The following is a 17,802-nucleotide window of genomic DNA, read 5'->3' as shown; positions in this document are numbered from 1 at the left end:
GGGTTTTCTGAGGGAAAATGCTTAGGGTGGCTTTTGACTTACAGTGCTATCATGTGGTCAACATCTCTAGGCCCTGAGGGTCAGAGGGAATAACTAGAGCCTCATCTCAGCACCGGCTAGCCTAGTCCTGACCCTCTTCAGAACAACCAGATAACTACACCAAGGTTCGGGGATCACTGGCAAATGTGATGGATTGCAATGAAGCTTAACCAATGTAGTTGCCTTGTGGTTAGTGTCTGCCCAGAGATTGGAAGGTTAGGGGTTCAGTCCTCAGTGGTCATACTTACAACTCAAAATGTCACAAGTTTGCTGGCTGTCCTCCAGTGATATCTGTTGATGTATTTTTCACCTACATATTTTTCATATCAGATTTCATTTTGAAAATACACTGCTTTTTTTCATCCCAATACTTTAAAGGTGTCTCATACATATTGACACTCACCAATAAAAACAGGGATTGTCCACGTTTTGAGTCCCACACATACTGTAGTTTGTTTTCATTCAGGATTGCCATGTGGCAGACTATTACATGTATTACTTTGGCTACAGTCGGTGCAGTACTGAAGCTTTCTGTTCAATAAACTAGGAGGGTTTCCATAGCAAAACTATGCTCTTAGCCCCCTCAGCCCTAGGGAGGTTAGCATTGCTACCATTACAGAGGCTAAATGTGTTTAGCGGTAAGCGCTAATGCTTTTTAGATAGAATGGAGTCCTGTAATCAACCACTTCTAACTGGAATCCGAGATCAACACCCTGCTTCGGTGCTATCATATGGCCAGGGTAGAGCTTTGTGTTCAAGAACCTCCGTCTCCCAGCCGCAATAAATCAATTTCTGTTCCACCCTCTCGATATCCACTTACCGACTGATTCAATTGGCTGGAGAGCCGTGTGTGATATCGCCTGAAGAAGGTAGCAACGCCCACCTCACACAACTCCTCACCTCTTTCTTTAGTTTCATCTCTCCACTCTTAGTCTCATCCCTCCATCTCACCATCATTCTCCAGCGTGGCTGTCGGTGCATCATGAAGGGTGGTGATGGAGCGCAGGCGGAGAGAATAGAGAAGATGGACACTAACCCCAGTGTTGACGTGTCAGCGATGGATGTGGGGTGGCAGGAGACAGCCATTACCCAGCAGCCTGCAGAGTGAGTAGCCTCTGGCTAGCACTTGATGTTTGGTTTCTTCTCTAATGACAGAGAGTGAGGACGACCCTACTTTCTTCAGTCTGTTTTCTCACTAGATGCTGGTTCCAAGCAATGCTAATATTTGGGAGAAGAAATTGAGTGTTGAAGGACCTCATTGGTCATTAGGGATGTACTGTACAGCAAGTATTGGTTGAAATTCCTAATGTTGTAATGTCAGAAATAGTTTGGACCTAAATAACTGTCAAAGTTATCCATCAAACCTTTCAATCTCAAAGTACTGTTGTGAATGTTTTGTCCTCTGATTGCCTGCTGTTGTTGCTACTCCTTCTAATCACAAGTCCCTGACCTGATTTTGCTGGCTCAGCTAACTTCTCTCAGGGTGTCACTTTCTAAATCTCAGGTGGGATTTTAAACACTACATCCCCCCCACAAAGACACTGCACATGTGAAGGGAAGAGGTGAGAGGAGGAGAGCGCGTAGATAGCTGCGAGAAGGAATTATATATACAACGAGCAACGTGATCATGCTGTTTTTATGTGGATCAGGGGTGTATTCATTCCAGAGATAAACATACCTGAATTTGTCCAATAGAAACTGTCATTTGCAACTGTTGGACTAATGATTACATCCTATATGCAGGCAAGAGTGTGCAAGACAGTATTGCATTTGTAACTGTCTGTCACCTTGATTACTCAAAATTCTCTCGACCTGTGCACCTACATTGTAAACTTTCAGCAATAGGCTAGATTGTAGCAACTTCATGATGGGTACAGGGAAAATGTGACTATCATGTAGTAGCCTAAATCTATCAAAGTTACATTGAACTGGTTGAATGGAATATGAATGACAGTCATCCAATATGCTGTAATAGAATAAGGCCATACTGATAAAATTAAAATAATCATCATCCCTCATCTTAAACGTCACTGACCGCCACTGGATGTGATGTGTCCCTGAATAGTTGATGCTGATCCAGAGTCTACTTTGTGTTTTTTCTACTAAATTCCATTATAAAATACTTAGATTATTGTGAAGTATTATGGTGGGGATGAAGAGCATACTGAGTTGGGTGTACGTATGGATATTGGGATAGACTGTAAAAGTTAAGGTTTGGCAGAGTCAAGCAATTAACACTTGTAGGCCTCAAAGAGAAGTCCCGCCAATGACACACATTGTTTTAGTGTAAAGCAACGGATCTGGTGTCAAAATCTGATTTAGGAAGCAGTTTCCCAAGCCACCTCTGTAGGTAGTCCCGGACACTTCTACACCACATGCCCCCCTTATTGGGTAAAACAAAGAGAGAACAGCAAAAATCAACCATCACTCAACATCCTGCTCTACATTCCAATTAATTTCATCTTGCTTTAATCACTTTTCACCCCACACCGGGTGCCAGTGATCATCGTTAGAGAGGCGTGTCCAAGCGTAGCTGGACGCCACGGGGGTTTAGATAGCCCATACATCACGGCACGCTCTGTATTCATCCACATTTGCCCCATGGGAGGACCCCACTCAGTCCTACTGAGACAGGAAAGCTGATGTAGGGTAACGCATTTGGCGTCGTTGCGTAAAATACCGTATTTCATTGGACTCCAGATTTGACCATTTGTCATCTCTCTGACAGGTTATGACATGAAGCAGAGAGAATGTTTTCAATGTAAAACGCGTACAGTTTAAAGTGCTGTGTGAAAACAGGGAGAAAGCAAGTGAGAATAGGGATTGCAAATACCTTGATGGGTAAAAGTGAAGATGTCAATTTGTTCTGTTTACATCACAGTGGTGTATTCATTTCAACCACGTGTTGACATGAAGCTTTCAAGAGATGTCTGTGAAGCACATTGCGGCTCTAATTTGAACAGAAACCTTTGGGGTTGTACTCACCACCTCGCCACCACTGCTTATGATCGACAAGTACAGTAATTTTTGACCCCTGAATGCCAAATATCATACATACGTGAATGTAGTACACAGTTGAAGTCCGAAGTTTACACACACCGTAGCCAAGTATATTTCAACTCAGTTTTCACAATTCCTGACATTTAATCCTAGTAACAATTCCCTGTCTTATTTTAAGAATGTGAAATGTCAGAATAATAGTAGTGAGAATGATTTGTTTCAGCTTTTTTTTCTTTCATCACAGTCCCAGTGGGTCAGAAGTTTACATACACTCAATTAATATTTGGTAGAATTGCCTTTAAATTGTTTAACTTGGGTCAAACGTTTCGGGTGGCCTTCCACAAGCTTCCCACAATAAGCTGGGTGAATTTTGGCCCATTCCTCCAGACAGCTGGTGAAATTTGAGTCAGGTTTGTAGGCCTCCTTGCTCGCACACGCTTTTTCAGTTCTGCCCACACATTTTCTACAGGATTGAGGTCAGGGTTTGTGATGGCCACACCAACACCTTGACTTTGTTGCCCTTAAGCCATTTTTCCAAAACTTTGGAAGTATGCTTGGGTTCATTGTCCTAGGGAAGACCCATTTGAGACCAAGCTTTAACTTCCTGACTGATGTCTTGAGATGTTGCTTCAATATATCCACATAATTTTCATTCCTCATGAAGCCATCTATTTTGTGAAGTGCACCAGTCCCTCCTGCAGCAAAGCACCCCCACAACATGATGCTGCCACCCCGTGCTTCACGGTTGGGATGGTGTTCTTCAGCCTGCAAGCCTACCCCTTTGTCCTCCAAACATAATGATGGGAATTATGGCCAAACAGTTTTATTTTTGTTTCATCAGACCAGAGGACATTTCTCCGAAAATTACGATCTTTGTCCCCATGTGCAGTTGCAAACCGTAGTCTGGCTTTTTTATGGCGGTTTGGAGCAGTGGCTTCTTCCTTGCTGAGCAGCCTTTCAGGTTATGTCGATATGCAAATCGTTTTATTGTGGATATAGATACTTTTGTACCCGTTTCCTCCTGCATCTTCACAAGGTCCTTTGCTGTTGTTCTGGGATTGATTTTCACTTTTCGCACCACAGTACGTTCATCTCTAGGAGACAGAACGTGTCTCCTTTCTGAGCGGTATGATGGCTGCGTGGTCCCATGGTGTTTATACTTGCATACTATTGTTTGTACAGATGAATGTGGTACCTTCAGGCATTTGGAAATTGCTCCCAAGGATGAACCAGACTTGTGGAGGTCTACATTTCTTTTCCTGAGGTCTTGGCTGATTTCTTTTGATTTTCCCATGATGTCATGCAAAGAGGCACTGAGTTTGAAGATAGGCTTTGAAATATATCCACAGGTACACCTCCAATTGACTCAAATTATGTCAATTAGCCTATCAGAAGCTTCTAAAGCCATGACATAATTTTCTGGAATTTTCCAAGCTGTTTAAAGGCACAGTCAACTTAGTGTATGTAAACTTCTGACCCACTGGAATTGTGATACAGTGAATGATAAGTGAAATAATCTGTCTGAAAACAATTGTTGGAAAAAGTAGATGTCCTAACCGACTTGCCAAAACTATAGTTTGTTAATAACAAGACATTTGTGGAGTGGTTGAAAAACGTGTTTTAATGACTCCAACCTAAGTGCATGTAAACTTCCGAAATCAACTGTAGCTCCTTCAGATCTCTGATCAATGGGGTCGATTCAGCCATTGACCTCTCTTATCCCTTCAAAGTCTACCCTTATTGCAGTCATTCATTCCCACGCATCCTCACTTTCCATAACCTTGTAGCAGACTTATCCTCTTTCTCTTTCCCCTTGTCCCACTCTTATGCTATCCCAATCCCCCCACCTCTCTCCTCTCTATCTCTCTCATTCTGCACACTCATTTACTCTCTATGAATTTCCTTGTCTTGTATCCAATGCTGAAACAGATAATGTGACAGAGCAGTATTCATCAAAGCCTGACTCTCTCTGTCTCTGGCTCTATGTCTAAACCCCAGCACAAGGAAACAGTTAATGTTCTTGCACTGTATTTAAAGTCTAAAGAGGTTACAGTGGTCGGGAGAGTTTAAATCTGATTGGGCCATCTGGAATGTGCCTGTACCCACAGCTGGCTGGGATGAGCCAGGTGATACGTTCCCTCTCTCTCTCTCTCTCTCTCTCTCTCTCCAGATGTGTCCGTGGAGGGATACTGCCCCGCCTCACACCGCGCCCCTAACTGAATAGTCCCACCTGACTCCCACCTAAGCCCTCCCAACACACCAGAGTCCCATCAGCTCTCACACAAACACACCTACCGCACATTTTCGCGATCATACTCATGCATTTATTTTCCAACACTTTTTGACATCCGTTGTAATTACTTAATCTCCCTCTTGGGCTCAAGCGGAGAGAATTTACTGCTGTAGTTTTTTAAATGTGACGTGGCCTTTTGACCAGCGCTGTGGATCAGGGTATAGAAGCCGGGAGCGCTGCAGGATGATACTCTGAGTCATGAGGTAAGGATACATCTTTACTTGGAGTGAGAGATTTTTGTTCTTTAATGATGTGAAAATGTGTGTGTGTGTGTCTGTCTGGTTGTGTTGTGTTCAAGACCACCTAAAGCGAGACCGGTTCAAGACCAGAGAAAACTGAGTCCGAGTCAAGACCAAGACCGGAGGGAGGGGCGAGACCAAGGCAAGACCAAGACGAGTCCGAGTCTAGACAAAGACCGGAGGGAGGGGCGAGACCGAGGCAAGACCAAGTCGATATTAATGTGTCATAAAAGGATGGGTATATTGGCCTGGCGAAGCGGTTTTATGCGCTGACTGAATAGGAACTGATAATTATGAGTTTTTGTACTCCGCTGGTCTTGACTGGTCTCAGGAAGAAATTAGTAGTCCTCATTGTCCGAGACCGAGTCAAGACCGAGTAAAAATATATCCAACACCACGACAAGACCGAGACAATAAATGGTTTGGAGACCTAGAACACTGCTGTCTGTGTGTGCATTTCTGTGAATGTGTGCCTCTGCACACGCGACCCACACCCCCTCCGCTCTTGGTCTTGACTCTATTTTCTCTGGTCTCGGTCTTGACTTGAACCGGCGTGTCTTCATTTTTTTATTGTTTTATTTAACCTTTATTTAACCAGGTAGGTAAGTTGAGAACAAGTTCTCATTTACAATTGCGACCTGGCCAAGATAAAGCAAAGCAGTGCGACGAATGGGATAAACAAGCGTACAGTCAATAACACAGTAGAAAAATCTATATACAGTTTTTGCAAATGTAGTAAGATTAGGGAGGTAAGGCAATAAATACGCCATCGTGGCAAAATAATTACAATTCAGCATTAACACTGGAGGGATAGATGTGCAGATGATGATGTGCAAGTAGAGATACTGGAGTGCAAAAGAGCAAAAAAATAACAATATGGGGATGAGGTAGTTTGGTGGGCTGTTTACAGATGGGCTGTGTACAGGTGCACTGATCGGTAAGCTGCTCTGACAGCTGATGCTTATAGTTAGTGAGGGAGATATAAGTCTCCAGCTTCACGATTTTTGCAATTCGTTACAGTCATTGGCAGCAGAGAAGTGGAAGGAAATGCGGCCAAACGGAGTGTTGGCTTTGGGGATGACCAGTGAAATATACCTGCTGGAGTGTGTGCTACGGGTGGGTGTTGCTATGGTGACCAGTGAGCTAAGATAAGGCGGGGCTTTACCTAGCAAAGACTTATAGATGACCTGGAGCCAGTAGGTTTGTTGACGGATATGTAGTGAGGGACAGCCAACGAGAGCATACAGGTTGCAGTGGTGGGTAGTATATGGGGCTTTAGTGACAAAACGGATGGCACTGTGATAGACTGCATCCAATTTGTTGAGTAGAGTGTTGGAGGCTATTTTGTAAATGACATCGCCGAAGTCAGGATCAGTAGGATAGTCAGTTTTACGAGGGTATGTTTGGCAGCATGAGTGAAGGAGGCTCTGTTGCGAAATAGGAAGCCAATTCTAGATTTAATTTTGGATTGGAGATGCTTAATGTGAGCCTGGAAGGAGAGTTTACAGTATAACCAGACATCTAGGTATTTGTAGTTGTCCACATATTCTAAGTCAGAACCGTCCAGAGTAGTGATGCTAGTCGGGCGGGCAGGTGCGGGCAGCGATCGGTTGAAGAGCATGCATTTAGTTTTACTAGCTTTTAAGAGCAGTTGGAAGCCACGGAAGGAGTGTTGTAAGGTATTGAAGCTCGTTTGGAAGTTTGTTAACACAGTGTCCAAAGAAGGGCCAGATGTGTACAGAATGGTGTCGTCGGCGTAGAGAATCAGAGAATCACCAGCAGCAAGAGCGACATCATTGATATATTCAGAGAAAAGAGTCGGCCCGAGAATTGATCCCTGTGGCACCCCCATAGAGACTGATAGGATGTGGCCTAAGAGCTACAGTGTACAGTAGTACTGGCTTGCGGGCGTTGACAACACTTAATCACATTTAACATGTGACAAAGGTTAATTTGCCAGTTGACCTACAAGCCATTTTTGCCAGAAACTAGATTAAATTTGAAATGATGTGTGGAAATGAAATAATTAATACAACAAACTTGGTCACATCCTTAGGCCACATCCTCTCATTAAACATTGTGTGCTTATAAAATATGGAGCAATTATTTAAAAAGAAAACAGTTTCTTTCTGTAATGAAACAGCGTAGCTCCTCCGGGAGAACTGTCTTTAGTTCCAACTGATCCAACAACCCATTACCTTCCATAGAGACGGTAATTAACCTTTTAATTGGTTTTATATAACATGAATATTACATGAATACTGTCAGATTTGTGTCCTGTACACCAAATCAGGAGTAAGTTACATGCCTATTCTTTGAAACAATTTTGGAGGTAGTCATTATTTTCAGATAAAGGGCACAGTCATGGGCAATGTCGTACTCCGAAGTAAAATCGATATACTGTTTCATGGATCGATGACCAGAGGGTTTAAGCATGGTTAGTTTCAATGTTTCTGCATGTTGTCCATACTGTATGGCTATCCTCTTGGTCTATGCCATGTAGCAGAGTTCTCTCAGTAGCCTTGTGTGTATTATGCCTATGTTAGCCTGCTGTCCTCCACACACACAGGCATACACACATATTCAATCTTGTTGTTTGTATGTAATGCGGGGGAAAAATGGGGCTTCTACCTCAGTGGTGATCCCGCCCCAGAGTCCTGTGGCTGGTCACATGACCAGATGATTTCCGGTTGGAGGACTACATCCTGATGGATAGCATGCTATAGAATTCTGGCTTGTGCCATTGGCTAAAATAGTCCGCTTTCAACGGTGAAGCTGGAGTGCTTGTGAGCTGAGCCCCCTTACCTGAAACTTCACACAATACCAAATATATATATATATATATATTTAACAATGTCAAGATGATGTCATGAGGCAGCGATGTCAGAAAGTAGAGAAACCTGCATGTATGACATTGGCTATAGACGGATTCGCTAACCTAGCATTTTAGATTAGAGGCAGTCAGCTTACTGCAGAGATGCCCAGCATCTGTCCCCTTAAGACAAAGCCCTGTACTAGGCAGGAGCAGAGCTCATCATACACACAGCGCTATCCACCATGTCATCACATCAAATTAGCATGGGCCATGAACTACAGTACGTTAATAATACTGTGTTAATGTGTGAGTCACGTAGAGTGAGGAGGACTTTGAGAAGGTAAAATATATGTACTTTTTTGACCCTGTTGGAATGAAGATCTGAACAATTAATGATAAATCAAGTGTTGATTGGTCAAGTCATTTAGGTTGCCGAGCGATATAAGCCAATCAGGCAAAATCAGGAAGTTCATTCCCAAGCCAAGCCACATTATGTGAAGTAGGCTCATGGTTCAAATAAGTGGATAAAAAATAAATAGCTTTAACTTACTAGACTCTTCATCTTGTTTTTCCTAGTAAACTGCCAGTTATGTAAGGGCCTAGCGATTTCAGATGGATGCTGCCTGCCACAGACTAGAGGCACAGCAATTTGGTGTACAGTCAATGCGGCGTGTTGCATGGGGCACCGCTGAGCTGCGTTAAATGAGAGCTTTGCTCAGTGGAAGTGGTATTAAGCTACAGAGTCCATATGCAGGGTAGTGATGTTCAGTCATCCTAGTTCACAGATCACAGTTTAGCCCCAGTTAACTGGCGCTGTGTTGATCTTTTCACATGCAGATTTGTTTTAATTGGTTTTATACCGTTAGCAATAACAGAAAATAGCCAACCAATTTAGTTGTTTTTCTCTTGTTCCTGGAGGTTTGTCAATACAGTATGATCTATGCTTGGTTATTTTAGGTACTGTGTGTGGGAGGGAGGCAGCAATTAAAAATATTTGACACCCTAACTGTGAAACCAGTTATCCAGTCCCCCCCTGAGACACCTCTGGCATATTCAGGGTTAATAAAACTGGCATCAGACAGCTGTCTCTAACTGCCGCTCCTGTCTCTGCCTCTGGTAGCGGCTTTGGAGTGTGCTGGCTGGCACACATCTGTTCATGCATTGATCCTCTCCCTGTTTGTGTTGATCTCCCCATCACACTCCCAACGTTCTTTCTCTCTCTGTTTTCATCGCGCTCTCTCGCTGTTTCTCTCGCTCGCTCTTTCTCTCTTCCTCTCACTCTTTCTCTATCTCTTAAAGCACTGGCCTGGAATGTGGTGGTGTTGTGTCATTATTCAGGGTGGGGGAGGCTGTCTCCCCAAGGGCACTGGCCCCTAACTCGCACAGCATGACACTGTGAGTGTGTCTGAATGTGTGGGAGTGTGTGTGTCTGTTGAACGGTTTATCCCGGCTAGCCCAGATGCCCAGGCTAAATCCATCACCAGCGGTGCTGCGCAGCGAATGCTAAGCTGGAACATTTGGCACTGAGCTGAGGAGCAATAGGGAGGGAGGTGAACAAAAAAAACACACAACGTTATTCTCGCAAACACCAGGCAGTGGAGGAAGTGGATTTTCAGAGGGACTCTCAGGGAAAGGGACTGGAGCACATTCCCCTTTGAGCCTTTAGCGGGCTGGAGTGACCGTCCGTCCGTCTGAAGGGATGGAACGGTGCGATGATGAACTAGGGGTCTTCACCATCATCCAGTAAGTACTCTTTCTTTCTGCTTCACCGGCATGTGTCGTTGTCCTCTATGCCTTCAATAATCTTGGTCCAGCTATTATCTTGTTTGAACTACTAGGTAGATTTCTGGAGAGGTTTGTAGGCCCTCTGAGGATGTGTGGCGTTGGAGACCAAACTGTCGTGCTGTATTCAGTGTATTCAGTAGAAGTATAATTGTTTTTTCCTCCCCTTACAGAAGAAAAACACATGATTTCACATGTGTCCGGATGCACATGATGTGTTTTTGGAAATGTTTCACATGTGCAGTTTCATGTATTCACATGTTGCTTTACATGTTGTCACATGTTATCACATTAACTTCACATGAAATCACAGGTTATCACATGAAAACGTGTTTTGGAAAATGTCACCTATTCACATAGGTGAAATTCATGTGGTTTTTCCGTACGGGTCTTCCCAAAATGTCAGGTTGTTGTGTTGGATAGTGAGCCTTCTGTTGCCTGTGTCAAGATGGAGAATGTTCTGTTTTAGCCTTGAGTTGGATCTCATAGTGTTGCTGAGCTTTGAGAAAGATGGCAGCAGTATTGAGTTGGATCTCATAGTGTTGAGAAAGATGGCAGCAGGATTGAGTTGGATCTCATAGTGTTGCTGAGCTTTGAGAAAGATGGCAGCAGGATTGAGTTGGATCTCATATGGTTGCTGAGCTTTGAGAAAGATGGCAGCAGGATTGAGTTGGATCTCATAGTGTTGCTGAGCTTTGAGAAAGATGGCAGCAGGATTGAGTTGGATCTCATATGGTTGCTGAGCTTTGAGAAAGATGGCAGCAGTATTGAGTTGGATCTCATAGTGTTGCTGAGCTTTGAGAAAGATGGCAGCAGGATTGAGTTGGATCTCATAGTGTTGAGAAAGATGGCAGCAGTATTGAGTTGGATCTCATAGTGTTGCTGAGCTTTGAGAAAGATCGTAGCAGTATTCTACATGCTTTAGGTACACGTCTTGAGAAGACAAACCAGCAAACTAAAATGTGCACAAACCCCAACCTCAACCATCTCAAACCCCAACCTCAACCATCTCGAACCTCATTCGGTCTTTGAAGGCGGTGTTAATCAAACTAATTAACAATCCATAAACCAATTAACAATCCATAGGAAGGCAGCATGTAGTGTGGTGTATTGACATTTGATATCTGAGCAGTAAAAGCCAGCCAGTACAATCCAACCCCTCACTAGTCAATATGTCCCATATCAACAGTAGCTTGTTTAGAGCTATGCAGTGGTCATCAATACCCAAACCAATCAGAGCAGGATTGTTGTTGCATGGCATGTTGGGCAAGCGAGATGGTCTGATGGTAAACTCATCTGTCATTGCGCTTTTCCTGAGCTTTTCCTGAGCTGGATAATAAGTGGCTACTATTGATCAATAGCACTCTATGCAGGCAGATGCACACATGCCTTTCCTATTGGAAAGTGAAAGCAAACGATCGGAACTGTAATGGAGTCTCATCCAGCTCCAAGGAACTGCATACTAAAAGAAAGGAAGGTATTCTCAAGTAGAAGCTTATTATTATGTGGTGTGAGTGTTTTTTTAATCAAATTCTTAGTGTAAATATAATAGTTAAATCAAGGTTTTGGTTACATTGTTTTAAGTTTAAAGATGAGTTGGACATCTACAACCTATAGCAACATTGCAGACTACAGAAACACAGATACTCTATTCACCTAAGCCACGGAGGAACAATGGCACCAAGATGTGTAAGTCCAACCTTGATTATTTTTTGGTCATTCAATTAAATAAGAAACCTCCTTCACGTTTTTTTATTTCAGACTTTTTTTTTCTTCTTTTTTTTGCCCAGGATTGAACATCTTGAACTAATTGTATGCCGAGCTGCCACAGTACAACTAACCAGCATTTCCCAAACTCAGTCCTCGGAACCCAAAGGGGTGCACGTTTAGTTTTTTGCCGTAGCGCTACATAACTGATTCAAATAATCAACTAATCATCAAGCTTTGATCATTTGAGTCAGCTGTGTAGTGTTAGGGCAAAAAAACTAAATGTGCACCTCTTGGGGTTCCAAGGACTGAGTTTGGGAAATGCTGCACTACACATTGCCATGTTTCTATAGTGGGAAGAGTCAGGAGACTAGAATAGTCCATCTTTCTATAGTGGGAGGAGTCAGGGGACTAGAATAGTCTGTGTTTCTATAGTGGTAGGAATCAGGGGAGAGTCAGTTGAGAAAGAATGATATTCTTTCAGTTGAGCGTACTTCGCCTGTCTACCGGAAGTTGTGTCTGTTGTTATGGAACCTCTTGCTAGCTTGTTAGCATAACAAATTACTACCTAAACATTTTACGACTTCGGTTGTGTTTGTAAATTCATTCTGGAGTGTGCGCTCTGGGCGTTGTCAGATTGTTCGTTCGTAAATTCAGAGCATTTCGCTCTCGGAGCGCTCATACTACAAGCCTACCTAACGAGCTAAATTACTTCTATGCTCGCTTCAAGGCAAGTAACACTGAATCATGCATGAGAGCACCAGCTGTTCCGGAAGACTGTGTGATCACACTCTCCGCAACCGATGTGAGTAAGACCTTTAAACAGGTCAACCGCAGGGCCAGACCTGGACGTGTACTGCGAGCATGCGCTGACCAACTGGCAAGTATCTTCACTGACATTTTCAACCTCTCCCTTTCCAAGTCTGTAATACCAACATGTTTTAAGCAGACCACCATAGTGCCTTGTGCCCAAGAACACTAAGGTAACCTGCCTAAATTACTACCGACCCATAGCACTCACGTCTGTAGCCATGAAGTGCTTTGAAAGGCTGGTCATGGCTCACATCAACACCATTATCCCAGAAACCCTAGACCCACTCCAATTTGCATACCACCCAAACAGATCCACAGATGATGCCATCTCTATTGCACCCTTTTCCCCCCCGGACAAAAGGTACACCTATGTGAGAATGCTATTCATTGACTACAGCTCAGCGTTCAACACCATAGTGCCCTCAAAGCTCATCACTAATCTAAGGACCCTGGGACTAAACACCTCCCTCTGCAACTGGATCCTGGACTTCCTGACGGGCTGCCCCAGGTGGTAAGGGTAGGTAATAACACATCCGCCACATTGATCCTCAACACGGGGGCCCCCCAGGGGTGCGTGCTCAGTCCCCTCCCAGTTCACTCATGACTGCACAGCCAGGCACGACTCCAACACAATCATTAAGTTTGCCGATGACACAACAGTGGTAGGCCTGATCAATGACGAGACAGCCTATTGGGAGGAGGTCAGAGACCTGGCCATGTGGTGCCAGGAAAACAACCTCTCCCTCAACGTGATCAACACAAAGGAGATGATTGTGAACTATAGGAAAAAGAGGACCGAGCACACACCCATTCTCATCGACGGGGCTGCAGTGGAGCAGGTTGTCCACATCACCAACAAACGAACATGGTCCAAGCACACCAAGACAGTCGCAAAGAGGGCACGACAAAACCTATTCCCCTTCAGGAGACTGAAAAGATTTGGCATGGGTCTTCAGATCCTCAAAAGGTTCTACAGCTGCACCATCGAGAGCATCCTGACTGGTTGCATCACTGCCTGGTATGGCAACTGCAAGGCCTCCGACTGCAAGGGACTACAGGTTAGTGCGAATGGCCCAGTACATCACTGGGGCCAAGCTTCCTGCCATCCAGGACCTCTATACCAGGCGGTGTCAGAGGAAGGCCCTAAAAATTGTCAAAGACTCCAACCACCTTAGTCATAGACTGTTCTCTCTGGTACTGCACGGCAAGTGGTACCGGAGTGCCAAGTCTAGGTCCAAGAGGCTTCTAAACAGCTCCTACCCCAAAGCCATAAGACTCCTGAACACCTAATCAAATGGCTACCCAGACTATTTGCATTGCCCCTCCCCCTGTCCCCCTCTTTTACACCGCTGCTACTCTCTGATATCATCATCTATGCATTGTCACTTTAATATCTCTACCTACATGTACATATTACCTCAACTAACCGATGCCCCCGCACATTGACTCTGTACCGGTACCCCCTGTATATACTCTCACTATTGTTATTTTACTGCTGCACTTTAATTACTTGTTTCTTTTATTTCTTATTCTTATCCATATTTTTTTAACTGCATTGTTGGTTAGGGGCTCGTAAGTAAGCATTTCACTGTAAGATCTACACCTGTTGTATTCAGCGCATGTGACTAATAACATTTGATTTGATTTACTAAAGGACACGATTAAGAAGAAGCGACTTGCTTGGGCCAAGAAACATGCACAATGGACATTAGGCTGGTGGAAATCTGTCCTTTGGTCTGATGAGTTCAACTTTGAGATTTTTGGTACCAAACTCTGTGTCTTTGTGAGGCGCGGAGTAGGTGAACTGAGGATCTCTGCATGTGTGGTTCCCACTGTGAAGCATGGATGAGGAGGTGTGATTGTGTGGGGTGCTTTGCTGGTGACCCTGTCAGTGATTTATTTAGAATTCAAAGCACACTTAACCAGCATGGCTACCACAGCATTCTGCAGCGATATGCCATCCCATCTTGTTTGCCCTTAGTGGGACTATCATTTGTTTTTCAACAGGACAATGACCCACAACACCTCCAGGTTGTGTAAGGGCTATTTGACCAAGAAGGAGAGTGATGGAGTGCTGCATCAGATGACCTGGCCTCCACAATCAACCGACCTCAACCCAATTGAGATGGTTTGGGATGAGTTGGACCGCAGAGTTAAGGAAAAGCAGCCAACAAGTGCTCAGCATATGTGGGAACTCCCTCAAGACTGTTGGAAAAGCATTCCAGGTGAAGCTGGTTGAGAGAATGCCAAGAGTTTGCAAAGCTGTCATCAAGGCAAATGGTGGCTACTTTGAAGAATCTCAAATATATTTTGAATGGATTAACACTTGTTTTTGGTTACTACATGATTCTATATGTGTTATTTCATAGTTTTGATGTCTTCACTGTTATTCTACAATGTAAAAAAAAATATATACAAATAAAGAAAAACCCTTGAATGAGTAGGTGCGTCCAAATGTTTGACTGGTATTGTATATTAATCACTTTAGAATTAACATTTGATCAACAAAAAAAATTAAACATGTTTGTGGATATAGCATGTATTGATTGACCTTTAGAGTAACCCATTTTTTTTTTCTGCATAGGGCATTGTATTTATGAAACATAAATCTCAAAGCTGCATATATTGGCAATGTGTAGACTTATCTCAGATCAATGAAGGGATAAAATAGGAATATATGAATATACTGTAGATTATTGGAATAATGCCCCAATATTCAATCATAGCCAGTGACATATTTGGATGTTTCAAGAACATTATTCTTGTGACATATGGTTACATCCGGTAGGATTGTGACTATAGGTTACATAATACAACCAAGACCACAGAGTACGGGACACACCAGTGTTCTTGATCACATGACTTTGAAAAAGAGATTGCGAGATCGCACATCGTTGTGGAGGATTACAACGATTGGGTGAAGGGTCACTCCCCATGAAACATGTGGCCTAGAAACCAGATAAATGAAATGCGCGTGTGGGAATTGGAATTATTTATGAGGATATTTTAAAGGTGTGTGAGGGCAGTCACCAGCCATTTCTCTTTCTTTTTTCACCCCTCTCTACCATTGGTAGTTTCAACAGGAAATACAGATATGTGTTGACACATTGATAACTCCTAATAATAGATTGATAATTTATCATAAAACGTGTAATACAGGAGGGAATTCAATAGATCCAAATGTTCAGTGCTGTCTCCAGACACGTGGATGTCTCCACAGAGCTGGCAGGCATCTATAGCGCTACATCCTGCATCCCGTAATCCCATGTCTGTCCGGCTCTGGAGCCTGGTGCATTATGGGATGCTGCTTTAGATGTCGCTGGGCCAGGCCGGCGGCCAAAGCGGTCAAGGCCGATTGGTTTACACCACGGAGGCTTCCACTCCGAACACAGTTAGCTTCTCTTGACGTCTAACTCCTCCCCCTGTTTGTGAAACGTCACGGTGTCTGGACCTGACGCGGTTAAAACTGCTGACCATACATTGACCATGCTGACCACTGAATCACTAGGGAGTGGAGACTCTCGCAGAACTGTCAATATTATAGAGCTGGCGTACACAGACAGGCTGGGTTCGGGTTAGCCCGCTTGTGGTTGTCTGCCCTACTGAGCTTGTTAGCCCAGTTTTGCCTGTGCTAATCCAAAAGCTACCAGGCACGAGATACTCTTTCTTTCTGGTGTGGCGGCTGTATGTTTGACGTAGCGAAAGTCATTTCAACATGGTGATTGCTGTGGGCAATAGGAAGGTGTTGGGAACATCTGACTCACTCATCATGCACCAAAAAGAGAAAAGTTCCAGAGTTCATATGCCACAACAAATATTAACAAGTACCCGCTAAAAGGGCAGTCTTCCTAAACAAAAAAACAGCATCTCTATATACGTCACCAACAATATGATCATTTTAATAGTATGGTAATTAGACAAATACATGATGTACTCGCCTACATTCCCATGACACTGTGTGGACTCTCATCAGCCAATCCCAGTCTTCTCAGTCCCTCATGGATGCAATAAGAGCGCCCATTGCAGTTCCCGTGAAAAGTAGGAAATAGAACAGATTGAGATGAATGACGTTGGGGGAAACACTGTATCCACAACAATGGCAAGCAGATGGGTTCCTGTGTTCCGTGATCATAATCTTTCAGTAAGAAGGATTTCAGCATCCATGTCAGCCTTACGGATGGAGTCCATGGCGTAAATGGGTCTACAACTCATGCTAAGTGGGGATTTACAGTGTCAATCTATGAAAGGCTCCTGATGTTTGCAAACTGTCAGAGATCTTTTCATAAGGCAGTGCAGACCATGTTTAGTCTGGTTCTCGCACAATGGATCATATGGCCTCATTTGCCACCAACAAACCAGACCAAAAGTTCCACTCCTGCCTTAATATACTCTTCTCTGGCTCAAAAAGGTATTTTGTTGGGGTTGTATTTCAATTCATCGCTATCAAATGGGTCCAGCATAAATCCGTCCTTGACTAAGATTTGAATAAAGACATCAAAACATAGTTTGGAGAATCAGCCCCTGGTGTAGAATGCAAAAGGAAGTGCTCTCAAGTGGAGAGTTGACATGTAGAGAGAGCACCGCCAACTTGCTCTGAATACATGTTTATTTTACAGAATTACAATGTCTGACATTCCGATTCTGGTCTGGGGTCAGCATGTAGAGAGAGTGTCCACATGTTAAGTCTGGCATTGGTCTGACATACAGCAGGTCTAGATTCAGTATTTAGGGAATGTCAATATGTGCACGTCTTAGAGTTTGTGTATGCATTTTGAATTAGTGTGTGTGCGTCAGCGAGCGTGTGAGTTTGCATGTGTCCCTGCTTCAATGCATGGCTGTGCACCTATGTGTGTACCCTCTCTTCTTCTACAGTGGTTCTGAATGTGGGGTGACTGTGACCCTCTCATCCAGACTGTGAAGCAGTGATAAATGGCTGTGACTCTGTAGTATCTAAACGTGCCACATGGAGCTCTGCTATTGATGAGGTCATTTAGTATTCTGACAGCAACCGTACGTCACTGATCTACCCTCCTCGATGTCACAGACCGCATGAGTCAGGGGAGAGAGAGAGAAGGCCCCGAATGCCAGTAATCCATAAAAAATATGTACTTTCC

At 43.8% G+C, this 17,802-nt stretch overlaps 1 protein-coding gene across 2 annotated transcripts in view; it reads left to right on the top strand.

The window, feature by feature from the left end:
* Positions 1–9,694: 9,694 nt before the first annotated feature.
* The window catches only part of LOC129840358 (FERM and PDZ domain-containing protein 4-like), a 57,316-nt gene continuing 49,208 nt past the window's right edge, over positions 9,695–17,802 (top strand). Inside the window, exon 1 of one of the 2 annotated variants that reach the window (XM_055908170.1) lies at positions 9,695–10,129. In XM_055908170.1, the coding sequence (XP_055764145.1) occupies positions 10,086–10,129 (44 nt within the window). In that variant the 5' untranslated portion in view covers positions 9,695–10,085. The remainder of the gene's footprint in view (positions 10,130–17,802) is intronic. The other variant, XM_055908172.1, reaches the window with a different exon arrangement.

This window comes from Salvelinus fontinalis, chromosome 41, assembly GCF_029448725.1.
Source record: "Salvelinus fontinalis isolate EN_2023a chromosome 41, ASM2944872v1, whole genome shotgun sequence".
NCBI classification, from domain to species: domain Eukaryota; kingdom Metazoa; phylum Chordata; class Actinopteri; order Salmoniformes; family Salmonidae; genus Salvelinus; species Salvelinus fontinalis.
This window is presented reverse-complemented; position numbering and strand designations above follow the sequence as displayed.